The following is a 25,135-nucleotide window of genomic DNA, read 5'->3' as shown; positions in this document are numbered from 1 at the left end:
GGCGCGCACATGCCCTACGTTAGCCGTCGTGTTTCTCACCTGCTCTTCCTCCTCGGCGTGTGGGTCCTCAGGGCCTGAGGCCTCGCGATCTCCCGTGGCACCCTCCTCTCCTCCGCCTGTGCTTCTGGCGTTCCAGGCTCGGGGTGTGGGTTGAGTTTTCTCAGCTTCTCTTGCACTTTAACAGCTTCCCTCGATTCAGAAATGCTCGAGGCTTGTTGCACTTTTCCAGAGCTCCAGCCACAAACACAGTCATTTCCCAGGCCCCCGTGTTGTCCGGGTTTTGAGCTGAATAAACAGGTCTCGAAGGCTCGCACAACCCCACTGCAAAAAAAAAAAAAAACTGAGAATACCTACACAGACCAAGAAGAACACTGCAGACCGTTCTCACCTAGAATGGAGTTGGGGAACTCATGAGTCGAATGTTAGCAGAGTAAATTGTTTAGGGAACTAAAGAAGAATTCTCCAGAACATGGTAGAGTTCCCTAGGAATGTGGGGGTGGCTCTGCGGTAGTAAGTATTACTTACTGTATTAACAGAACTGGATGTGGTCTTCCTGACATGGGAAATAGTTTGGTAAGGTCACTGGCTGTCTCCGACTTTGCCAGAAGGTCACTTCCCAAGACCAGGGAGAATGGAGTATTGGAGGGTTGTTTTCTATTTATTGCAAAGCTGGTCAGTGTGTAGTTTAGTTCTCGTCACATCCTTTCAGCTGTTCCTTCCAGGAGTAAAAATGGACTCCAAAGTACAATGTCTCTTCTGACCTGATTTCTTTTTCTTTTTTTTTACACTAGGGGATGTGAAATTTTTCAATATCGTAACTGCGTGCTCTAGTAGACTATCAGTTTGTGTGGCAGAATGCTGCTTATCCTTTTTATCCGTTGCCTTTTCACAAGGGCCCCTCACCGAGTCTCTCCGTGGTCCCTTCGTGAAGGCTGCTCAGACAGGCACAGTGGCGGGCCGGCCTCAGGGAGCTTGCGCTGGGGCACGGAGCTAAGAAGTAAAAGTCTTCCTGGGAGAGAAACCGTCCTGGCCTGCCCACACGCAGAACAGGACCAGACTTTCTGAGACAGCTGTCCTAAGCTTGAAGCACCTTTCTAGCGCTCGTTTGGCGGCTGGATCATTTTATACAGATGTATGGGGATCTTGTCTCTGAGGGACTCGTAAAACCTTAAAAATGTTGTTTACCCTGCAGTCACTTCTCAGGTCATGCTTGTCTTAGAAAGAATCTGTTGTTAGAAACACAGAGGAAGGCAGCACATTAGTGGTTTAAACCCTTTCGTTACCTTAAATGATTCGGCCGTTCAGAAACTCTCTCTGCCTCTTTGGTTTTTTTCAGAGTTGAATTAAAGCATATAGTAGAAAAGCATTTGCCAAAGTGAAGTTCATTAATTTTGTATTAAATAGATTATATGAAAGGAAAATGTGATTGTTCGGGGGAACTCTAATAAGTATCTCCTGTTTGAATTTCATCTTGGAAATCCTAAACGGTTTTTTCATAAATGTACTCTTCCATGGTAGTTTCAGTGTAGGACGGCCACATTGCCATAGGCGAGGGACGTTTCCCTGCCGCTCCGTGCCCCGATCTGAAGAGAACTGTGGTTCGGGTGTTGGCAGCCGCCGTCCGTTCTGTTGGTTTGGCTCAGGGCTGCTTGCTGAGTCGGTGTTTGCTGATTTGTTTGACAACGTCTGCCTTTTTTTCTTTCTTTAAATTTCAGTTCCAAGAACCCAGAAGAAGCAGAGCTAGAAGACACACTCAACCAAGTGGTAAGGCGCCTCTCACTACCCACCCCAGGCTCCAGCAGCCGTTTATCTGCGGGTTTCCAGGTTATTTGTGGAGGGCATCTGAAATGGGACAGTTAACTGGATCATTTTCCTTTGAATCTGTGGTTTTACTCCCTAAATTGAGTCCTTAATTTTAGTATTTGTACTTTTCTCATTAGTAGTAAGTCTAGATGAACTTCCTGTGACTTAAGGGGTTGACGAAAGTATCTCGAGGCTGTGGTGATATTTTCGGCCGCTGTGCGCACATTGGCACCGGGCCAGCCGGAGGAAGTAACCGGGGCGGCCGCCGGCGTGTGCCCGTGATAGCCGGTTGCAAGTGCTCTGAGTGTGCTCTCTTGGTGGCTTCGCTAGATGGTGGTCTTCAAGTACATAGAGGATAAAGACGTGTTTCAGAAGTTCTACGCGAAGATGCTGGCCAAAAGGCTCGTGCATCAGAACAGCGCCAGCGACGACGCCGAAGCGAGCATGATCTCTAAATTAAAGGTAAGTGCAGTCACGTCCTGAAAAGGTCCGGTCACCTTGCGGGATCTGGGTTTTTGCGGGTTGTCCCTGGGTGGCGGCGTGGTCCGTAGAGAACAAGTTTGTCCAGTGTGGCCCCGCTGCCCCGCGACGGGAGGGCTGTCACTGGTCAGGCCCATCCACACCACGTGCGGGGGCCGCGCCGTGCTGTCGGCGGTGCGATGCCCGCTCGCCCTCGGAGCATCTCCCTGCTCCGCGCCTCCGGCCCCCGCTCTGTCTCCACGCGCCGGAACCGCTTAGCGGGCTCAGCCCACGCTTGCTCTGCTGGGCTTTGGGCTGGTGTGTGCTGTTTCGCTCTGGTGTTCAGTGTCTGCGGCTGTGTCTGCAGGACTCTGGGGCCCTTGGCTCATTACGCAGCCCCCTCTGCGCCGAGCCCGTGCTGGGCTCCTCGCTCGCTGTCGGTATCATACACATACTTCACTGGGACCGGAAAGCGCGGTGACGTGGCTGGCTGACCCCGCTCGGACCGCCGTAACATGTCCCACGGGCTGGGGGTATACACAGCAGAGCCGTGTTCTCACTGCGCTGGAGGCGGGCAGTCCGGATTGAGGTTCCGGCTGATGCCCTTTCTGGGGACGACTCTTTCCAGTCTGGTGACAGCCACCTGCCCACTGTGTCCTCCGTGGCGAGGAGGGAGCAGACTCCGGTCTCACCTCACAAGAGCGCTCATCCCCTCAGGAGGGCCCTGTCCTCACGACTTCCTCTAAACGGTCATTTCCCCAGGACCCTCGCCCCCCCCCCCCCCCCCCCCCCCGTACCATCACACGGGGGTGACCGTTCTGCGGAGGAGTCCAGGGACACACAGTTCCGGCCCCCGCGGTCGGTAAGAGCCATAGACCGAGTGCACCATCCTGTATTCTGCTGCGTGTCCTGGCTCTTGGATTCTCCATGTCAAGTTACCGCGTGAACGAAGACCGAGCGGGCTGCTTGCGGCCGAGCGGCCCGGGACCGGGGCTCACCGGGTCCGTGCACAGTGCGGCGGTGACACGTGCTGTAGTTGTGGCTTCCGTGCAGTGCGGGGTTTCCACGAGACTCCCTTGTCTACACTGTGTTTCTGGAGAAATTAACAAGACGGTTGTGTGGCTTCGTTTCAGCAAGCGTGTGGTTTTGAATATACCTCCAAACTCCAGCGGATGTTTCAGGACATCGGCGTGAGCAAGGATTTGAACGAGCAGTTCAAAAAGCACCTGACGAATTCGGAGCCGCTGGACTGTGAGTACCGCGCATGAGCGGCTCTTAGGGGCGGTCGTTGCAGGTACGGGCAGGGCGTTGTGGCGAGGGACAGAGGTGACACATCTCCAGGGAGGCCGCTTGACGCGTTAGCAGAAGTTCTGGGACGGACAAGCGGGAAGCACCTCCCAGATGCACTGGGGTGGTCCTGCCTCCTTGTGACATTAGTCTGTGTGACAGGCACAGAGCGAGCCAGTCTTTCCCAGGGGACCCCAGCCAGGTGGGAGCCGGGGGTGCCGAGCCCCGTCCTCTCCTGCTTGCTGACATACCTGTCCCACCCTGGGCGCCGCCCAGCTCAGGGCTCCACGCACAGCTTCATAGTTAATACATTTCTTTACCCTTCGTTCGGGTCCATTCTAGAATTTATTTTTCGAAAGTACGAGAAACTGACTCAGCTGTATCGATGACAGCGTCAGAAGGAGCAGCGATCTCCCGGCTCCGGGGACCGGCCGGCACCTGCGGGAGTGGTCGTGGGGGTGGCCGCAGGCCGATGACACTGACGTCCTCACATGCTGATGTTGTCTTTGTAAATGAGAAGTGGGAACTTCCTTTTCCCCAGAACTGAAGAACCTTCCGTTGTTAAGCTTGGCAGGGAGCCAGCGGGCCACTCCGCTCTTGGTGGTGACGGACTCCCTCTCCTGTCCCGTGGGGTGTGTGCCGGCTGTGGGGCCGGCGCGCGCTGGGATTTGCGGTTTTTGCTTCTCAGGCGGGGGCCTCTGGGGCCGGCCGCGCTGCGCGAGCTCAGGGGCGCTCGAGGGGCCCCCAGGCCCGGCACAAAGCCGGAGCGGAGCAGGCCGGCCGCGCCAGCGTCGGAGCGAGAGTGAATGAGCACTGCCCCTCTCTAGAGAAGGAGAGTTTCTGGCTCTCCCCTCTTTTACTCATTTTAATTGAGTGAAATAATTGACCTGGCCTAGGGTCAGTTCCTCATTTTACACGGAGGCGGAGGTTGTTTTCAGTGTGTTTCTGTTAACACGAGGCCGTATTTGAGCGGCAGCCTCGTTCGGTTCATGGCACTAACTGTGTCCTGTGTTTCGCTCCCGCCTCAGTGGATTTCAGTATCCAAGTGCTGAGCTCCGGGTCGTGGCCCTTCCAGCAGTCTTGCACCTTCGCCTTGCCGTCCGAGGTGAGTGTGGCTTTGCCTGGTGTTCTGTTAGGGCTGAGCAGAAATGAGAAGGGCAGCCTTGGCCATGACCCTGGGGGCCTTCCCGCGGGCTGGGGGGGACGGGGACTGCCTGTGCGCGGGCTCGGAGGCCACAGGGCCTTGCTCGGTGCCGTGCTGCACCCCCCGACAGGAGCCCACGCGCCCGTCTGTTAGAAACGGTTCTCAGTAGGCCCCTCGGAGGCCTGTGTGAGTCCAACACCGACCTCTGCGTTTTACTTTTATGCCCTAAGCATTTTGTCCTGTAAACTCGGGACGGTGTACGTATTGAGAAATGCCGACTGGGGCTGTGGTGAGTTAGACACTCCACACAGCGCTGTCTGTCCTTTTGTCCAGCTGGAGCGCAGTTACCAGCGGTTCACAGCTTTTTACGCGAGCCGCCACAGCGGTAGAAAGCTGACTTGGTTGTACCAACTGTCTAAAGGAGAACTGGTGACCAACTGCTTCAAAAATAGATACACTCTGCAGGTAAGATCACCTTTCTGTTCTGGAGCGTGTGTTTTTCAAGTCTGAATGAGGATAAGACACATCGTAGAACTCAGAATCCAGCGCTTGGTGCCCCAGAGTCTTGAGTTAAGCTGGCAGAGTCCTGTGACGGGCACACGGCCCGCACCTGAGGGTCAGATGAGCTGAATCCTGGTGCTCTGTCGCGGTCGGACCGGTGGCTGACTGATGCCTCAGTTTCCTTCTCCATAAAATGGGGGTGCTGACGCTTACGCATCAGAAGTGATGTGAAAATGGAGTGAAATAAGGTGTTTAATAAGCGTTTGGCCCAGCTCCCGCCCGACACACGCTAACTGCGTAGCTTCGGAAGCCGGAGTTTCGTCTCCTTAATCATGATCATCGCCCTTTTCCTTCGGCAAACAGTTTCGTGTTAATAATAACCCTCGGAGCTTGCCGCAGTACTGAGTACGGACTAGTGAGAACTGCGTTAACTACTTTTCAGTTTGACAGAGAACTGAGGCCCCGGGTAATTTTAGTGACTTCCCCAGGATCCCAGCGTATGTGTGGCAGAGCCAAAATTTCAGTGAGTGTGGATGCATAAAAGCGCGTATTTATGTACACACAACGTCATAGAAGAAAGTCCGAAATTGTTTCCGTGTTGGGAAGGTGGGAAATGACGTCTTTGAGGAGAAGGTTGTGTGATGGCGGAGTGTGATGCTTTGTTCCCCCTCTTACATAGGCCCGCTTGATTTTTTGCATCTATCAGAAGAATTTGTTTCATAAATAAGTTCTTCAGACTTAAGCTCTGGCTTTTTGGAGGTTTTTCCATGCATTTAAAATTTGCTTCTCTTTCTTTTATATGTGGGGCCTCAAAGGCATCCACCTTCCAGATGGCGATCCTGCTGCAGTACAACACGGAAGACGCGTACGCTGTGCAGCAGCTGACCGACAGCACCCAGATCAAAATGGTATCGTAGCGCTTCCCGGGCCCTCTGGTGTCAGCTCGCCGCCTACCTAGTCTCGTGAGCGTTGCCGGGGAGGGCGTGGGCGAGGAGGTGGGGCTTTGATTGGAAACAGCAGCTTGCCTTAGGATTGTAAACGATGCCTTTAAAAAAAAAAACTTCATTTTTAAACTCAGTGTGACATGCATGCAACATGCACACACACACACACACACACACACAAGTACAGCATGCTTTCTCCCGTTTAACTCATTCTTAACCCCTTTTCCAGCTAGGCTTTTCTTACTAAGCTCAGATGTCACTAATTATCATGTTAGTCTTCCTGTCCGACATGTTCTCTGAGACCTACTTCACACACATAAAAGTCACCACTTACAAGTAGGCAATTTGGTGGGTTTTCACAAGATCATACGGCCACCACCCCCGTCCAGCTCCAGAACATCTTCATCATCCCCAAAAGAAACCCGCTAGCCCGTAGCAGTAACTACCCTCCGCTCCTCGCCTCAGCCCCTGACCACCGTGAACTTACTTTCTGTCCCTGCATTTGCCTGCTCTGGGCCTTTCATGTTAATGGTGTCACGGTGTGTGCCTTTTCTGTCCGCGTTTCCGGTGTTTCTCCACGTGATAGTGTGTAGATCTCTTCTACTCTCTTTTATGGCTGAAATACATTCCGCGTATGGACGGACCACGGTGTGCTTGTCTGTTCATCGGTTCATGGACATTCGGGTTGTCCACGTTTTGATTACTAGGACTAGTGCTGCTGTGAACATTCGTATACATGACGTTGTATGGGTGTTATTTTCAGTTGTCTGGTACCCACCTAGGTGTGGAATGTCCGGACCGTGGTGGTTTTACCTCACCAAGGAACAGCCAGAGGGCCCACGACAGCTGCACTCGTTCAGGGGCTCACTGGCTGCGTGGGAGGGTCCAGTTTCTCCACGTCCTTGCCAAGATTTATCATTCTCTCTTTTTTTTTTTTTTTTTTTAATTACAGCCATCCTGGTGGATATGAAATAGTCCTTCATTGTAGCTCTGATTTGCATTTCCCTCACAGCTGATGACGCTGCGTGCTCAGGTTCTTGGTGACCATTTCTACGCATTCTTTACAGAAATGTCTACTCGAATCCTCTGCCCGTGCGCATTGTTTATTTGGGTTGTCTCTGTGGAGCTGTAAGAATTCTTCATATGTTTGGTACATAGAGCCTCTTTTTCTTTTGTTGCCTTTGCTTGTGTTGTCCTAAGAGACCATTGCCTGATTAAAGGTCAGATTCCTTTCCCTGTTGATTGGTACTGCCGTGTTGAAAATTGGCTGTACGTAGATGGGTTTATTTCTGGATTCTCCATTCTTCTCTGGTAATCTGTATGTCTGTCTTCATGACAATACCACATCGTCTTGGTTATTGTTTTGTAGTAAAGTTGTGAAACCGAGACCTCGAGCTTTGTTCTTTTTCAAAATGGTGTGGGCTATTCTGGGTCTCTTACATTCCCAAATGAATTTCAGAATTTGCTTATCCATTGTTCGAGGCTGCATCGAATCTGCGGATTGCCAGTGGTTGCGGGTGGGGGCTGGTAATCTCTGTCTTACCAGTAGCAAGTGTTCGAACTTATGACCGTGAGCGACTTTCCATTCACGTGGGTTGTCTTTCGTTTCTCTCAGTTGTGTTTCATAGCTTTCCATTTACAAGTCTTGCACTTTGGTTGCATTTATTTCTAAGTACTGTGTTTGGTGCTATCGGAAATGGAATTGTTTGTTCTTTGCTAGGTATGGCTGAACTCATTTTTTAACTTTTTTTGAAGATTCTTTAGTGGTTTTTTAATACACTGTCCTGTCATTTGCAAGTACAGCCAGTTTTACCTCCTTTTCCTATTTGGATGCCTTTTTTTTTCTTGCCTGATTGCTTTGGCTAGAATTTCCGATACAGTGTTGAATCGAGGTTGTATGAGTAGGATCCTTGTCTTGTTCCTCATCTTGGGGGAGAGCTGTCAGCTTATTACTAGTAAGTATGACGTTAGCTGTCGGTTTTTCTTAGATTCCCTTTATTCAAGGAGTTCCCTTCTATTCTTATTTTTTTGGTTTTTTGTTTTGTTTTTTAGTGTTTTCATCCTGAAAGAGTGTTGAATTTTGTTAAATTGGTTCTGCTCTATCGGGATAAAAGTGTGCTTTGTCTCTTAACGTGGGAGATAACAGTGATTGCTTTTCTCACGTTGCCACCTTGCATGCAGTGTGGGTCAGCCCCACCTGAGCAGCGTGTATCATACTTTCTCTCTGCTGCTGGGCTAGGTTTGCTGGTATTTTCTTGGGGATTTTTACATCTATATTCATAGGGATATTGGTCTGTTGTTTTCTTGGGGCGTTTTTGCCTGGTTTTGCTGTCAGGGTAATCTTGGCCTCACTGAATGTCAGGAAAATCATTTTTCTTTTTTAAAGATTTTATTTATTTGAGGGAATCATTTATTTTTTTATCATGCTTCGAGTTCATCCAAAATACATTTGCAAACTTAATAACAAAATGGATTTGTCTGTCCCTTTGTGTGTAAGAGTCTTTCTTTTCTCATTCCTCCTTACATGAGGAGGACTGGCGTCGGGAAAGAGGCTCAGGCTGTGGGGATTGCGTGGCCATTGTCACCAACCCCCCTCCGCGCCCGTCTCAGCTGGTCTGCAGGCAGGAGTAGTGCTCCGTGTGAGGTCGCGGCTCCCTCCCTGCTCCGCACTCATTCCCGCATCAGATCTGGCTCATGAGTGAAACCTCTGCCAGCGTCCCTCTTTCAACACGTCCGGCAGCGTCCCAGTCCTGCTCTGCGGGTCTAGCCTCGTCACTGGACCAGAGGCTTCTCGCTTTCGTGGCTTTAGGATTGTGACCTCGGACAAGTATGGGTTTCCCTAAAGGCAAGAGTAGGCCTGTTCTGTCCATCAGGGTGGGGGCAGGGGACATGCATCCAGGGGACTAGACATCGGGCAGGTGGTACCGTCTAGGGTCATGGCATCCCCAAACTGAAGGAGACCCACGTGACCCACCACCCATGTTGCCAGGCGAGGGAACAGCCAGGGGTGCCACACGGTGCTTGGCGCTTGCCGAAGGAAGGGGACAGCGGGGTGAGCTGCACCTGGGCCCCGTCACCTGGGCCCCTCCTGCTGCGGCCGTCAATCGTCGCTTCTGTGTGATCCGTGTCCGAGACAAGCTGTCAGGCAGCTGAGGGCTGAAGAGAGTCCCGTAGGTTTGAGTGAGGACGTCCATGTGGTTTCTGATCCCTAGAACGGATCATCGGTTTTTACTACCAGCTGCTCCCGGCCAGAAAGGGGTTGGCTTCACTTTGAATTGGAGGCTGGTGAATTCAGTCGTGAATTCAGGGGACCCCTTCAGCTTCCCTCTCTTTTTCCCCTGGGTGCGTTCTTCCATTCGGGTGACTGCTGGGTTTCTGAGGAAGACGACGATGGGATTGCGTGTAGTTTTTATTGCAAGGAGAAATGCGGTTTTTTTTTCTTTAACTTCTCTTTTTCTCTTTAATTGCAGGACATTTTGGCCCAGGTGCTGCAGATTTTATTGAAGTCGAAGTTACTGGTACGTTTTTTTGCATTTTCTCTGTGAAGCCAGGATGGAGCCTCCTCCTGAGATCGTGTGGTAACCGTCGTCTCTTACAGGTCCTGGAAGACGAAAATGCCAACGTCGATGAGGTGGAACTGAAGCCAGACACCTTAATAAAGTTATACCTCGGTTATAAAAAGTAAGGAAAATCAAGAAGTAGGTGGTCCTGGACCACTAACGTCCCTTCCCTCTCGCAAATCTGTGCCGTGGCTGCAGGGGGTGGCCGGGGGGGGGGGCGGGGGGCGGCCCTGGCACCCAGCTGGGGTTCTGTCTGAGGATCCAAGGGTTCCTCCACTTGACTCCGCCTCAGGTTTTGGTGGTTTCTGCATTTGGCAGGCGCTCCTCCAACGGCTCCCCGAGAAAGCTCGGACCTCTGTGTCCAAGTGTCTTGATTTTATTTCATTTGAAACCGTTTGGGAGAGCCGGGGATGGCGCTGAGTCTCCCAGGACGCAGGTGTCGTGGCCCCGGCGGAGTGCGAGGCCGCCCGCCCTGCCCTCGGCCTGGGGAGCTGGGGCTCCTTGTGGATACACGACAGAAGGACGCGGCCAGCGCTGTCCTTGGAGACAAGAGCCTCCGTTTCCTTTGTTTCTTGACAGTAAGAAGTTAAGGGTGAACATCAACGTGCCCATGAAGACCGAGCAGAAGCAGGAACAAGAAACCACACACAAAAACATCGAGGAGGACCGCAAACTGCTGATTCAGGTGACTCTGGGCCCGCGTCGGGGGCGTCCCCCGCAGAGGAGTGGCCCGTGGAAGCCGGGCTGGCCCGGCACGTGGGGGCTGTGGGCTGGGGCGGCCGCCGGGCTGGGGACGCTTCTGGGGGCCGAAGGGAGGGACGCGGATAAGCCGGACGCGGGGGCAGGTCGGGGCCGGGGCTGGGGGGTCACGGCGAGGCAGCCTCGGAGGCCAGAGTGTGTCCTCGGTGCGGACGCGCTGCTGCTTCGTCCGAGCGGACGGGTCGCGTCCGGGTGTCTGAGCGTTCGAGGGCTCGCGGTCCCCTGCGGGGCGGGCCGTCCCGGACGCGGGGCCGCCTGTAACGTGGGATCCCGGCTTCCCCCGGGCGCCGCAGGCGGCCATCGTGAGGATCATGAAGATGCGGAAGGTGCTGAAACATCAGCAGCTGCTGGGCGAGGTCCTCACGCAGCTGTCCTCCAGGTTCAAGCCGCGCGTCCCCGTGATCAAGGTACACGACCCGCGCGGCGGAAGCGCGCCCTCCGTTGTTTTGGGAGCGAGAAGGGGTGACAAAAACGAGGTTCAGGGAACTCGGCTTAGCCACACGTGCCAGGTTTCTACAGAAGGAAGTCGGCTTCGTTTTTAAACTTCCTTCTTGACATCTGCGGAGCCGTGCACACGGCCTCAGGGTTCGGTTTGCCGATTGTCCCAAAGTAAATCCACTTGTGCAGCCAAGACCCAAACCAGGAGGTTAGACGGTGACCAGCATTCCAGAAGCTTCCCTCTTGCCTCCTCCTAGCCGGTATCCCTGTTGTCCTAGACCCCCGTCTGTCCTGGCCTTAGCCTCCCTCGGAGCTCTGTGTAACCGGCTTCTAGAGAGTTCCCGCTCTGCTGTGTCCACCGAGGTTGTGCTCCGAGGCCCGTCCGGGGGCATCGTTGGGCTGTAGCTTGTCCAGGCCGTGTGCACCTTCACTGCCGTGCGGTCCTCTCCGCTCGGCGGGCCGCAGCTCTGGGCGATCGCGGGTCACTGGGGCCTGGTGGGCTGTTGAACACAGAAACCCAGCGGCCCCCTCTCCGAGACCACCAGCGGGGAACGGCAGCCAGTGCCAAGCCCCCCCCCCCCCCCCGGGATCACATGCCGTGCCTGGCCCATGGCGGGGAGGCCTGGAGGGATGCGGGCCCCTCTCGGCGGGGACGTTGGGGAAATGGGCACTTTCCCATTCAGGAAAGCAAGGTCTTAGCTGCCCGGGAAGTAAAGCCACGCACTGAAGGGACGCGGGCTGAAACTGCTCGCTGACTGAGCTCTTGGGGGCGGGGGGAGCATCCCTGCTGAGGGTGGCCGTCCCCGTTCTGATAATAAATGTGTTTTTCTTCCCCTTTCACTGCTTCTCTCTTTTTAAAAATAACGCCCAGAAATGCATTGACATTCTGATTGAGAAAGAGTACTTGGAGCGAGTTGACGGTGAGAAGGACACCTACAGTTACTTGGCTTAACCCTTCCAGAAGGGTCTGACTGTGCGACCCGCAGCGAATAGTTTCCTGGTGGAGAGACGAGCTCGAGTTCCTAGCAGCCAGCCTGCCACCACGTCGTGGACCTCCCTTTTTAAACCTGAGACCGACACTCCCATCGGCTGGTCTCAGACGCACATCGGAACTGCTCAGGATTGACACATTTCAAGTCTGTAAATATGGACACCAACGCCATTTAACCTAATTTAAGAACGGGGGGCTCGACCCTCCCCGCAGAGGGCTGCATGCTACTGCGTTTAGATCAATACCTGGGCTCCGGGGCTCACCGCTGCCTCCTGGGCGGTGTCCGTGTTGGCGGCACTTGGAGAGCAAGTCTAATGGACCGGCGTGTAATCTGCTATGAAAAACCATTTGTATAGTGTGTTTCATTTTTTAATGTGTGAAAATAAAGAAAATTAAAGGATTTCTGTACAAGTCGCATTTGGTTTTGTTTTAAGTTTTAGCTGATTTCTACATGTAAATAAAAGCCGTAATGATTGTACGGATTTATAATCCCACGTCTTCCAGTAGGAAAGGCTGCATCCTTCCGACCGAAAATGTCTTTTACATCTTGAAACTGTAAGCCCCCTTGTAACCTTCTCCCCCCGCGCTCACGCGCCTTCTGGGACTCCTGCGACAGCGTGTCGCTTCTCATGGCCACGTGGGAGGACTCCGTGGGTTCGTCCTGATGGCCTCAGAGGGAAGTGTGCCCCCTTCCCCACGGCAGAGGAGGGGGCTTAGCGCCGGCTCCCTGCCGTCCCACCGCCGTCCCCACGGCCACTGCTTCCAGCCGGTGTGACGGGCAGCCGGTTCGGACGAGCACGTCTGTTCCTCCTGGTAAGACAACGGTCCCCCACCCCAGCCCAAGGACAGGGGCGAGACCCCCGCCTCCTGATGGGCCAGCAGCTGGGGTGAGGGGACCCTAAGCTCGAGGCCACACTGTGGTCCCTTTGGCAGTCACTTCTTGGCTAGGGAAGTGGCTGCAGAGACTTAAATCCCAGAGCCCGCGGCCCGGCCTCCAGGGAGGGGAGCACCTGCACCGCCGGCCATGGCCAGGCTTGGTGACGCGCAGGGGAGATGCAGAAACGCAACTCCCATGGTCTCTTGGAACATTCGACTCCTGCAGGTTTATTGAAATCAGACAACAGTAACAGCGTTTGTGTCACAGCTTCTGGTGTCTATAGTGTATCTTCTCCAGTTTCACAGAGATCCCCACTGTAAACAGAAAGCCCCCCCACAGATCCAGGGGTGCCCGGGGCTCCCGGTGCATGTTGGCCTTGCCTCCCCACCGTCCCTGACCCGCCTCTGGGACAAACACGCTGCACCCCGCTGCGGAGCCCTTGCAGCACGCGTGTCATCTGTCCAAGTGGGAGAGACTTCAGGAGACCCGCCGGCGACTGGAAGCCGGCCGGGGCCGGGAGCGGACCCCAGGGTGCACGGCCGCGAGGTGAGTCCGGCAGCCCCCCACATGCCTGGCCCGGCCCGGCCCCTCGCGTTCGGCCAACGGACCACCGCACGGTGCGGGGAGAAAACCCGACTCTGCCCCAAAGCGCCTGAGCCTGGCGAAGTGAGGCGCCGCCCGCTGCCAACCAGGGGCACCGGGTTCCCACACACCCCGATTAACCGCAGTTCTCTTGAAAGGAGCAGCTGCCGGACCGTCGTCTTCCGAGGCTGCCTGCCGGGAGGGCCCGGACGTCCCCAGTCGTGCCCCGCGGGGACGCTCAGCCGGAGAGCGCGCCACCGGGGTCCGGGCTGCGGAGCCCACGGCCTGAGGGGACGGCTTCCTCGCACCTGGGGAGACCCACGAGTGGGACCTCGGTCAGTAGCCTGTGGGGGCGACCGATTCTCCGGGGCATGGCCGCTGTCAGACGTGCCCGTGTAGACCGCGCAGGCCGGCCGCCTGTCGGCTCTGCGGGAAAGCAGCGGGGGGCGCCACCGCTGGGCCCCGAAGGCGCGGGGAAGGGGAGAGGAGCAAGCGGCGCCGCAGTTTCGAGTTCTCCCGTCAGCCGAGCGCTCGAAGGTGGCCTGTGTCCTTGCCGGACGCCGGAGTCTGATTTTCCTTTGGAAGCAATGAAGATTTCTGCGCCCCCAGATGAAAAGCCGCGCCAGCTGACCGGCGTCTGCACCGAATCCGCCTTGGGATGAAGACAGTTTCTGTTCTAGAACTTGGCTGCGGGGGACTTGCTTCCGCTCCCGGGGCTCACCTGCCGGCTCGGGCGCCTGTCGGCCGGCGGACCGGACGGACTTGGCCTCACCGGGGAGCGTGGACTTGCTTAGCCCGCCTTCCTGGGGCCCATCAGAGCCCCCCAGGGCTGCTGGACCCCTTCTCCCACCAGGGCATCTTCAGCTGTTTCCGGTGAAAGCCCAAAGCTCCTAAAATGGCCCGCGGAACCCTGAAACTCGGGAAATGCTCACATCGGGAAGCTCTCTTGACCGCGCGCGCGTTTAAATCACACGATGTGTGAACGCATGCGCGGTTGGGACGGGGGCCGCGGCCGCGCGTCGGGGCCGACGTGGAAGCGCGGACTTGGCGTCCCTGAGTGGATACCGGGAAGGCTGGAGGTTGCTAAAGCAAGAAAAAACTGAAAAGCAACCAAGCAGCTCCTAGAGGGGTGATTACAGTTTGCGTTTTTGCCAGAAGCTACTAAATACTGATTGGAAAATACTTTTGCCCAACAGAATGTTCGTTCTTGGTGCCCTCGGATCTGCCCGTGGGTTGGTATGTGGATGGCGACACGGTCACAACAGCCGCGGCTCACCTGCCTTTGGTCATGTGGCCGAGGACCCGTGGGAGCACAGAAACTGGCCCACGGGGCACCCTCTTGTCAGGCTGTGGTCATCCACATCCATCCAGAACGCACAAGCTCCGATGTTCCTGAACTACCGAGCCCGTCCCCACCCCCATGCCCGGCTGGGCTCCTGGATTCGTCCTCCCCAGTCGTAGGTTTGCTCTGCTGGGAAGCAAGCACCGGGCTCCCCGACTTCCACCCAGTGGACAGTGAGGGGAAGGGGGCACCCCATTTTTAAAAGGCTGCATTTAAAAAAAAAAAACCAGCGTTTTGGCGCTGATATTGGGTGTTTGAATACCTCGTATGTCACACTCTGTGGCCCACCGTGCCCCTTGATAAACCAGGGAAGACCTAAAGCAGGCCCTTCGTCACGCGTGATGGGTGCCTGTCCAGCACTCCGGACGTGGGGACACTGGACCCTTCAGATGTGGGCACAGAAAGCTTGCTGTGCGGGCTCCAAGTGACCGCTGTCCGTGGAAATGCCCGCTGTCCGGAGGACGCCCGTGGGTCTCGTGTCCTGAGGGAACAGCACCTCGGATCCTGTGCGGCGGGTCGTCGCTGTGAGAGTAGACGGGCTCCGTTCACGCTGAGCGCCAAGGGTGGGACGTCCGAGCGCGGGCGAGCCCCCCCAGCTGTCCCCTGGGAGTCCGCGGCGGCCGGCTGAGCACCTGCGCCATCGCGGGGCGGGGGACACAGCAGCCTGTCGCCGTCTCCTGCGGGACCAAACCCGGCCGAGCACAGGAGAGCAGCGTGTCCGGGATGGGATCCCTGGCCAAGTCTTCTTGTTGCCAAAGCAAAATAGCAAATTCATTTATTGTGGGCCTGGGGTTGCTACGGCTGACGCATCAATGTGACGGAGACCAGAGTCTTGTCCACGTCGGCGCCATTGGAGAGGTAGGTTTTAATTACGTGTCACATTAAATGTTATCACATTATGTAAATCAACAAAAGTGACTCCAGAAAAGGCAACTCTACCCCCACAGAATGGTGACTGCTCTCAGAGGCCAGGGAGCGAGCACCCCGTGGCCTTGACACTTGAGGGTTTGGGGTTTGTTTTTGTCCTGAATCTTTTCTTCAAGAAAGAAGACGAGTTTGCGCATACCCATCCCGTTCCGCTGGTAGGAAAGGAAGCTCACTGCCGCCGCTGGGCTCCTGAGTGTCCACGTGCGGACCTGTCGTGGGGCCACTGCAGCCGGCCGGTCCGGCTGGGATTCTGTACACCGTGAGGCTCACAGGCTCCGTGTGCCGGGGCCGCGGGGGCCCTCCCAGCCTTGTCACGGAGGGTATCTGCCACTTCTTGACAGATGGCATCGGTGTTATGATCATATTATCAACTATACATTTCACACATCTATGACGTATCCTGTTACATTACATAAACATCCACCCTCCGTTTGCTACTGTGGCCTCGGAATGCCAACGTGCGGACGGTATGAAAGGTTCACGGAACGCGGCGACAGCCCAGGAGCTGAAGGTGAGCGCGCCCTCGCGTACCAGTCGCGCCCCTTTTCTCGTATCAGTGACAGATCCGCACCAATCAATGACCCGACAACGGGGAAGTTCAAGTATTCTTTATTCAAAGTTGAAAAATGTACCATACTGCATTATTGCAAAAATTCACTGGTACAAAACACTTTGCAGCTGGTGAGAAGGCAATAAAAAGTTGATTTTTAAACTCATTACTATAAATTATTCTTACAGTACTTTGCAAATTCAGAATTTCAAACTGCATTTTATTTTTCTAAATTGCCCACAGTACTCGAGGTTCCTGAAGCTAAGGCAGCTGTTCCAGAAAGGAGGAGGGGGAGGAGGAGGTAGCAGACGTCAAGGGATTTCCATTTCTCTTTCGATGCCCACGTACTTCAGGGCGTCGGCCTGGCTGTATCTGAAACGGCAGGAGAGAGGAATGAGCAAGGGCCCGGCCCCAGCGACAGTTGGCCGCGTCGAGCCCGCTTCCTGCCGCGTCCGAGCTGGAATGTCCACACAGCAACCCCACAGACCCGCCTGCTTCTAGGCAAGGCCTGCGGCTGGGGCCCGGGTTCTAGGCTTGCTGAGAACTGGACAAGTCCGCTCGCTCAGCCCTTCCCCAGCTCTCTCCCAGCCCGCCCCTTGGACCCGAGACCCGCTGCCCGCAGGTGGGCAGCACGGCCCACGGCCCGGCACCCGGGAGGCCAGAGAGTGGCAAGTCTGCTCTGGCCAGAGCCGGGACTTGGGTCCACGGGCAGAACCCGAGGCTGGCAGGCGGGAGGCCCGGGGAGCGGTGACCTCCCTGCAGGAGGGGGGCTTCCTGGGCTCCTGTTGGGGAGGGGGCCTCAAGCTGGCCTGCAGCAGGGTGGCAGGTCACTCTGAGGAGGGGCTACTCATGTCTTCGTTCTCAACCTTCAGAAGTTACACTGCCTAAGGGACAACTATTCAGCCACAGGATGGATGTGGCTACAAAGTCCTCCGCTTGCATCTGAAAATACTTTATGGTCCGCTCCCACGCCACGGCTTGACTACACTGCCAGCCTGAAGCCCGGGGTAGGCCCATGGTGGGGCGTGTGTCCTCGGCCTCCTGATGGTGAGCACGACTTCCCACAGGAAGGAACCCGACGCCGACCAGGTAGGACATGAGCTGGACCCCTTGCACGAGTGAGCCAACGCGTCAATGCGAAGGAAACGTTCACAGAAGGAAATTTAAGAGGGTGCCTGGCTGGCTCCGTTGGAAGAACACGTGACCCTCGGTCTTAGGGTCATCGGTTTGAGCCCCACACTGGGTAACAAAGATTACGTACTTTTTTTTTTTAAAGTGCTAACTGAAGTGAAGACACAAAACGAGAAGGCAAGAGAGCCTGGCTGTTGGCCTGGAGACAGTGGCAGTGGTCTGCACAGGAGACCACACCAGCCACCCATTCCCTTAAGCCAAAGCCCAATCCAGAGCAAGGCCCGGACTCTCCTCCGTGCGGGGACCGCGGGGAGGTGAGGACCTGCAGAAGGAAAGTCTGCGGCCGGCCGGGGCGGGTTCAGGAGGCTCCAGGACGGAAGCCATCTCCGCAACACCCAAGTGCAAGGCGAAGCGGCCAGGTTTGCAGACGATCGAGCGGAGATCACCGATGCGGGGCCCGCCCTGAACAACAGGTTTTCAGCGCAGCCGGAACAGCCTTCTCTTGCAAGATGCCCGCTGGGACTCTCAGCCCGAGAGGAGAAGGCAGCGCCCGGCTTCAGAGCTTCACAGCAGGCGACCCTCTCGCGAGGGGCCAACGCGGCCGGTGACCTGGAGCTGAAGCCAGGGCTCCGTGACCGCTCTGAGACCCCGCGGCGCCTAAGAACCAGGCCAAGTCGGCTCTGCCTGGGCTCTGGAAATGCAACAAGGAAGCAGCAAGAGACCAGAAGCAGGAGCGGAGCCCGAGGAGGGGACGCAGCTGCTGCGAGCGCAGGGTCAGGCGGGACGGCACGTGGAGGCGCGTCCTCGGGACGAGCAGAGCGAGGGGCGTCCTGAGCTGCCGGTGGGAGCCACGACGGAGGGATCAGAACACGCCGGAGCCGCGCGGATGAAGCGGCGGCAGGGCTCGAGGGGACGGACTCCAGTTCCGAAGGCGGTTCCGTGGGCTAAACGCCATCGGGCGGCACCGCCTGCCACCGAGCAACCGTTCGGGACAGAAGAGCCATCGGTGCGACAAACCGCAGGGCCCCGCGGGCCTCCAGCGCCCAGCACCCCGACGGGTCAGCAGCCGGCAGCGCCGCGGAGACCCTCCACCCGCAGAAAGATTACAATTCACTTTACTGCAGTGGTCGGGAACTGAACCCACATGTGAGCTAAGCCCGTATGTCAGAAATAACCACTACTTGTGCGGTGGGAACTACATTACCAAGAAAGTACGGCCTAACTGCCCACCAATGCCCTTGACACGTAACAACCAGAAATAAATCCCTCTAAGAATGGAAGATCCGACAGAGTGAAAAGACAGCCTCTGTCTGTGAGCTCAGAGTTCAGGAAGATGAAACCCTCGGATCACACCCGAAATAGGCGGTACCAACCTGTAATCGAAAAACAGCTCTTCACCAGTCTGGATGGCTCTCTTAGCGAAAATCCCTATCCTGTGATCGCCGTTCACCATCATGACTGGAACAAGACACACACCGGGGTCAGGGAGTCGGAGGAAGACTGGCCCTGGGGAGGGCCTGACCCCGGCGCTAGGCAGCTTCGCCGCGGGGCCGTCCCAGGCCGCCAGCGCGGGTCTCAGGGAGGTTCCCTCGGGCCTGCGGCTCCGTTAGCACCTACCTTTTGCATAGCAGTTTGGATTTACTGAGTGATTTGCGAAACGAATTTTGTTACCCTTGCGGGTTGCATCCACCACAAAATCTAAAAAAAGAGAAAAAACAAGCGTCACCGAGTGAACTGTTTCCGTCCCAGGTCTGCGAACACGAAGTTCTTACAGTTCTGGAGACGCCCCTGGCTCTCGTTCCTCAGCGCTTGCCTTTACAAAACAAGGAATCAAAATTCCTAACTTCAAGAGTAATCGTTTCACATTTAAGATTATTTTTTCCGCTCTACTCTCTATGGAACATGTTTGCAGAAAGATCTGCTTCCTGTCCCAGGGAAGTTTCTCTGAGGTTGGGGGTCAAGCACCCATGCATTTTCCTCGTGCCCCCTCCCCACCAAGCCCCCAGCAGTAACACCTACTCCGGCCTGATGCCCCACCCGAGAACTCATCTGAAAACCCGCTTCCCTCTTCTCACAGGCCTTGAGAACACCCAGGGCTGGAAGTCCGGGAGCGGCTGCCCAATCCGGCACTCCAGCCCCTTCCCAGGTCAGTGGGAGCACGGATGACACAGAGGCCGGGGGCCAAGCGGGGCCCAGGCCCAGGTCGTCGGGAGCAGAGCAGGAGAGCAGCAGCAGCAAACCCGCGGCAAGCTCGCAGCCGTCTGGCGCCGCCCCAGCAGCAGATGGCTCGGAACCATCTGGTCCGGCCTGGGGGGCTCGCAAACACACAGCCTGTCCCTAAGCCTGTGCCAGGGCGTGAGGGATCCTGGGCACTTGTCAGTCCTGCTCCGGCCCAGGGGCCTCTGCCCTCACGTCTCCAGTCCAACCAGGGGAGGGCTCCGGGATGGCCTCCAGGTCAAACGTACCATTGTTCAAGTTGAACAGAAAGCTGCACATGTATTTATCGTACACTTTCCCTCTTCTGTCTGCTTCGTCTTGAGAAATAATCTACAAAGAAAGGCAGAGGAGAAGACTGTTTTGGATTAGGTGATCGAGACTGGCAGGCGCACACACAAGCTCCTCGGGAGAATCCGAGACCTTCGTCCCTGCGGTCAGGTGTCTCTCTCCATCCCTCCCACTCAGGCTACGGACTGGTGTTTCACACCCAGCACCTTTTTTAAAGACTGCGACTCCGAAAGGAACCATGCTTGCAGAAAGTCATCAACAGTCTTTCCACTGAGGAAAAAATACAAACTGCCTGGGTTAATTCCAGAGTGAAGCCAGCCCGATGGTTTCCCCTAACTCTACGACTAAAAAGGCGTATGACTGATGACACGGTCATTTCCGATCCTTAGCAGGCCGGCTGCGGATTCAGTAGGGCAGACTCTACAGCACAAAGCCCTATCCGGCCCCTCCCCCCAACACTGAATGCTAAGTGTGACAAGGACTGAGGCAGTCCCTTTACCAAGCAAGCCAAACCCACAAGCAGGAGTAAGTCTGAGCTGAAAAGGCATTTTTTATTAATTCATTTCTAATCAAACCCAACAGACTTGTCCGGTGACCTCAGCCCCAAACAAAGTCACATCCGACCCCACACAAACACACGCGACCAGCAGACACTGAACTGCCGGAAACCAGGCTCCTCGCGCCTCACCTCTCCACAGTACTCCGAGATGAATTCGTTCTTCTGTACAGGATCTTTGATGAAAATGCCCCAGCCTGCCACGTCCGACGGGGCCAGCAGCAAATGCTAGAGGGAAAGCACACGCGATCGCGTCGTCAAAGGACAGCGAGGACGGCGTGCCGACAGACCGACGGGAGGACCCACTGTCCGTCCCCGGCCCGCTCGAGCAGGCATCCGGCCAGTCGCCGGCGGCCCAAGAGCTCGGAGCACCCTGAACCCGGGGCCGGCTTCCCAGGTATCGGAAAGCCAGTTTCCTTGAATAACTAAAGCAATCGTTGGGCCCACCGCTCAGCGGATGAAACCCAGCTGGTAGAAAAAGTGTGTTAGCTTTCGTTTCGGGAGTTCGGAAAGAAGTCGACGGCGACGGCGCGTCAGCATGAACCGTTCCCGAACACCCGGAGGGGAGTTCACGGTGGAACAAGTCCGGGGTGGGGGAGACGGTGAGGACGGAGCAGGGGGCCTGGGGCCTGTCCCAGCATCACTGCGACGTGAGGACGAAATTAACAACTTGGAGTAAGAAAACCACCTGAGCCCGTCCCGGCCCCCACAGCTGCTGCTGGGACCAGAGACCCGGGTGCAGGCACGGCTGCCCCGCACGCCACTCTGGTTATGTCCTAACGGCTCCGGGACCTAAGACGGGAGTGTCGTCCGTGTCTGTCGTCCCGCCCTACACTCGTGGGCAACACGGGCCCGTGGCCTCAGCCGCAGGGGGCTCGGGGCCAGAAGGCCTGGACGTCCCTAACTCCCGGAGTCGGGACTAGTGGGCGGCCACACAGCACTTCAAGAAAGGACCGTGTCGTGCGGCAGGCCCCGTGCTAAGAGCGGACACTACCGGGAGAAGCCGCCCTCCGTCCGCCTCACCTGGGGGCCTGAGCTTCCCCCTACGACGCGGGCAGCTTCCTCTGCTCAGCCCTCGCCTTCCCGGGGCTGCTGTCACGGTCCCGGCCTGCACCTCGCGGGCGGCAGCTCCGGGCCGGCTGTGCGGTCAAGGTCATTAAAGAAACGGAACGAAGTTTGCAAGAACTACCCTGGGAAATCCCCCTCTTCCCTGGGGTCTTATTTGGTAAGAAAGGGTCTCTCCACCCTGACAGGACCACCACCTACTCACGCGGAGACCAGAGCACGGGTTCTAGACAAATAGACAAACGTCCCGAACATGATGCCGTCCGGGCCTGTCAGAACTCACTGGTTCGTCTCACACCAGCGGAAGGTGCCCGCAGAACGCGGAACACTGCCTCGGGGCCCAAACCGCCCCCGAGTCCCCCGTTTTTCCTCTGGCCGCTGTGGCATTCAGGGCTCCCCTGCGCTTTCCCTACTTCACAGCAGCGGCGACTCTGCCGCGGCCCCAGGCGGTGGGGGGCCGGGGAGGCTGCAGGGGGGCTGGGGTTGGGGGTCCGGTGGGGGGGGCACACCTTCTTGGAGCCGCGCTGGATGCTGCAGTTCTTGCAGGACACGTTCTTGCTGTCCCAGTGGTCGGCGGCGCCGCAGGTGAGGCAGAGGTCGGGGTCGCACTCGCGCACGGCCAGGTAGCACGGGCACTGCTTCGTGTTGCACTGCGCCTTGCAGCGGCAGCCGGGGAAGCGGTTCTGACCTGCCGCGAGAGGCCTCGTCACGCGGGCTGCGAGCCCTCGCCCCGGGTGCCCCCGGCCCACCCCGCCCGGGCCGGCAGGAATCGCGGTCACAGTGGAGGACGGTCACCACCGGGCTCCTGGCTTTCCGTCTGCACGTGTTAGGTGGCACGTGGACTGAAAAGCTCTTTGATTTTATTTAATCTAAACCCTTCCTTCGCAGCCATCTTGTAAGAGCCGTGGTTCGCGACCCTGCTAAGGGCCCAGAGTTCTAGACACTTCCTGGTATCCGAGCTGCCTGTGCTGTTTCTTTAAATGCTTCCAGCCCCCTCTATGCTGAATTCCGACCCAGGCCTGCTGACAACTGCTGGTAGCCAGAGGCCCTGGGGACCCATTTCTAGATGCCCTCTACGTTCTGTGCCGACGTTACTATGATTTAATGTAAACGACCCAATCCTGCCTGGCCTGCCCAGGCCCTGCTGGCCGCCCGCGCAGAGCCCGATACGGTGCCCCGTAAAGCCCTGCAGGAGACACGCACTTCCCAGAAAGCTAAAAGGGAAACAATGAGGCAAGAGCTGCTATGATCTCGTTCTGGCTTGACCTGCTGACCAAAAGCCTCTGAAATTCTCATGCAGTTTATCAAAACAAAACAGCTACTTACACTCTGAACTACACTGACAGAACTTTTCACAAAAATTCTGTGCGATCACACAAGGGCACGAGCTGTCGCAAGGCTGCCGCGGGTGGTCGCAGGGCTGGTAGTTGTAGACGTGGTTCGAGGAGCCGTCTGCGGGAGAGCACGGCGGTCAGGCCACAGCCGCGGGGATACTCTCCCGCCGGGCGCGCAGCCCGTCTTCCGGCCCGGACTTGTCTGCGGGGTGACGGCAGACGCTGCCTCCCCTCCCCCACGTGCTTGGCCAGTCCAGAGCACTGTCCCCCGACCCCAGAGGACGTCCTTCTCTGACTCACTCCCTCCCGCTGCACCGGAGGACTGACTGGGAGCGAGGCCGCAGCCGTCCTCCGTCGCAGGGGGTTCCGGGGACCCGCTCAGCCGCGTCGGGACTCCCGAACACAAATCAGCTCCCGTCTTAACTGAGTAGACGGTTTTCAGTTAGTTACGAAGTTGAACATTAGGATGCTGACCCTTTTTCAGCTGGATCTTTCTGCAGTGTGCGGCCCACAACCTGCAAAACACAAACCGTAAGTCGCCTTTGCGAAGCTAGGGGTACCGACCCGGCGCCGGCGCCGCGGGCGCACGACGTGTCAGCGCGTGCCCTGAACGTAAAAGCGCTTTGAACCCAGGTCCAGAGGACGGCTGACCCTGGACCAACGCGGGGTCTGGGGTACAAACGTCCCACACCATCCAAATCTGTGTGTAAGCTCTGACTCCCCACAAACCCGGCCTCTGGGCCAAAAGCCTTACTGATAACGGATTCGCACTGACTCGGTCCTGCACGTGCCGCGCCGCATTCCGACAAAGCAAGCGAGAGAAGCGGCTACAGGGAAACTAGTTAGGGGACGAGGAGACACACTGGGTGGCCCCGTGTTGTCTGCGGGTCAGCAGGAAGCCCGCGGGAGACGCGCTGTCCGGGGGAGCCTGCCCCGCGGCCCCGACTTCCCAGCTGGCCGCTCCCCCGGGGCTCCCGTGGCTGCGGGTTGGCCTGAAACAGTGTCGCTTGTCTCATCTCGGGCGTCTGCGGTCCCCCGCTGCGGTCCCCCACTGAGCTGCGGGGTCAGACTTCAACCAAGAGACTCCGCTGCGGCTGCGACGGCCTCACTGCCTGAGCTGCTCCGGCTCTAAAGGCAGGCGACGGTCCTGCCTTCCGTGAAGCGAGGGACGGTGAGCGTGTGCACAGCCGGAGCAGAGCCCTCACCCCCTCATCCTCTCACCCATGCGGCCCGCCCCGCGGATGCCCTGCGCTCCTTGCCGCCAGCGCCCGTGAATGGCAAACCCCACCGGGCCGAGAGCGGCCCCGCACGGGGACAGAAGTCCACCCGGCTCGGGAACAGAAGTCCGGCTCCCGGAACAGCCAGCCCGGCGCTCCCGTGAACCATTCATGCCCAGCGACCCTCCAGCGCACAGCTCCTGGCTTGGTCTCCTCGACTAAACTGCAGCGCGCGGTGACCACACTCCAGGGACCCTGCGCACACCCCGACCCCGCGGGCCGCTGTGCTCTTGGGAGCGGGAGCCGAGCGAGCCCGCCGCGGCCGCACACGCGCTCACCGGTGTTTCCTCTTCTTCTTCCTCGGCGGGGTGTCCACGTCCTCGGCCGGCGCCGGAGCGATGATGCTCGACTCTTTGACGCGAAACTCATACACCTGACAGGAGGCAGAGTCACGGGGCCCTGAGCGCTGTGTGCACAGGCGAAGCGGCCTGAGAGGCACCCGTTCCGGAAACCTCTCCGGCTTGGCCGTGCGCTGCCAGGAGCTGGGGGCCGGCGGCGAGCAGAGCAGACGCTGGCCGACCCTCACGCGGGGACAGCAGCAGCCACCACGCTCTGGGCAAGAGCCGCGAGGCCAGCCTAACAGATCCACTGGCTTCACAGATCCACTCCCTGAAACACCTCAAGTCGGAAGGATCATTTCCCTCCAGCTCCCACCCCGTGAAAAACCAGATCAATCTACTTCTTTTTCAGAATATGAGCAGGAGCTCGAGCATAACCCCAAACAGTCTTCTGTTTGGACAGTGACGACTATTTTCTCTCCGTCTCAAGTTCCTGAACAGTATTTTATCAGCTGTGCTTACCTGTCGACAAGTTTTGGTCCCAATGAGCCTGGCGATGGCACAGAAATTGTCATAATACGTGCCGATGAGGACCCTGAACATCGAGGCCTCCGCACCGCTCCACTCCACGTTCTCGGGAGGCTCAATGTTTGGCTTCATCTTTATGGGTGTTTGACACCGAGAATTCGCTTCTAGAAAACCGAAGTTAAGCACTGGTCAAGAGAAATGACAACTAGAGAACAGTATTAAAAAGTAAAACTACAGGGCCTGGGTGGCTCAGTCAGCTGAACATCCGCCTTCAGCTCAGATCATGATCCCAGGGTC

At 57.0% G+C, this 25,135-nt stretch overlaps 2 protein-coding genes across 12 annotated transcripts in view; one reads left to right on the top strand and one right to left on the bottom strand.

Moving 5' to 3' along the window:
• The window catches only part of CUL1 (cullin 1), a 104,375-nt gene extending 92,072 nt beyond the window's left edge, over window positions 1-12,303 (top strand). For all 3 annotated transcript variants that reach the window (XM_032866737.1, XM_032866736.1, XM_032866734.1), the window contains exons 12-22: window positions 1,716-1,764; window positions 2,134-2,265; window positions 3,396-3,513; window positions 4,578-4,654; window positions 5,027-5,158; window positions 6,010-6,102; window positions 9,609-9,656; window positions 9,737-9,819; window positions 10,278-10,383; window positions 10,751-10,864; window positions 11,767-12,303. In XM_032866737.1, the coding sequence (XP_032722628.1) occupies window positions 1,716-1,764; window positions 2,134-2,265; window positions 3,396-3,513; window positions 4,578-4,654; window positions 5,027-5,158; window positions 6,010-6,102; window positions 9,609-9,656; window positions 9,737-9,819; window positions 10,278-10,383; window positions 10,751-10,864; window positions 11,767-11,847 (1,033 nt within the window). In that variant the 3' untranslated portion in view covers window positions 11,848-12,303. The remainder of the gene's footprint in view (window positions 1-1,715; window positions 1,765-2,133; window positions 2,266-3,395; window positions 3,514-4,577; window positions 4,655-5,026; window positions 5,159-6,009; window positions 6,103-9,608; window positions 9,657-9,736; window positions 9,820-10,277; window positions 10,384-10,750; window positions 10,865-11,766) is intronic.
• Window positions 12,304-16,206: 3,903 nt separating this feature from the next.
• EZH2 (enhancer of zeste 2 polycomb repressive complex 2 subunit) overlaps window positions 16,207-25,135 on the bottom strand; it is a 64,209-nt gene continuing 55,280 nt past the window's right edge. For all 9 annotated transcript variants that reach the window (XM_032866694.1, XM_032866701.1, XM_032866726.1 and 6 more), the window contains 10 exons: window positions 24,833-25,002; window positions 24,311-24,405; window positions 23,230-23,270; window positions 22,748-22,873; window positions 21,931-22,109; window positions 20,489-20,584; window positions 19,761-19,842; window positions 18,913-18,993; window positions 18,669-18,753; window positions 16,207-16,536 (listed from right to left, as the gene is read on the bottom strand). In XM_032866694.1, the coding sequence (XP_032722585.1) occupies window positions 16,476-16,536; window positions 18,669-18,753; window positions 18,913-18,993; window positions 19,761-19,842; window positions 20,489-20,584; window positions 21,931-22,109; window positions 22,748-22,873; window positions 23,230-23,270; window positions 24,311-24,405; window positions 24,833-25,002 (1,016 nt within the window). In that variant the 3' untranslated portion in view covers window positions 16,207-16,475. The remainder of the gene's footprint in view (window positions 16,537-18,668; window positions 18,754-18,912; window positions 18,994-19,760; window positions 19,843-20,488; window positions 20,585-21,930; window positions 22,110-22,747; window positions 22,874-23,229; window positions 23,271-24,310; window positions 24,406-24,832; window positions 25,003-25,135) is intronic.

This window comes from Lontra canadensis, unplaced genomic scaffold, assembly GCF_010015895.1.
Source record: "Lontra canadensis isolate GAN:19392208 unplaced genomic scaffold, GSC_riverotter_1.0 scaffold2, whole genome shotgun sequence".
NCBI lineage: Eukaryota > Metazoa > Chordata > Mammalia > Carnivora > Mustelidae > Lontra > Lontra canadensis.
This window is presented reverse-complemented; position numbering and strand designations above follow the sequence as displayed.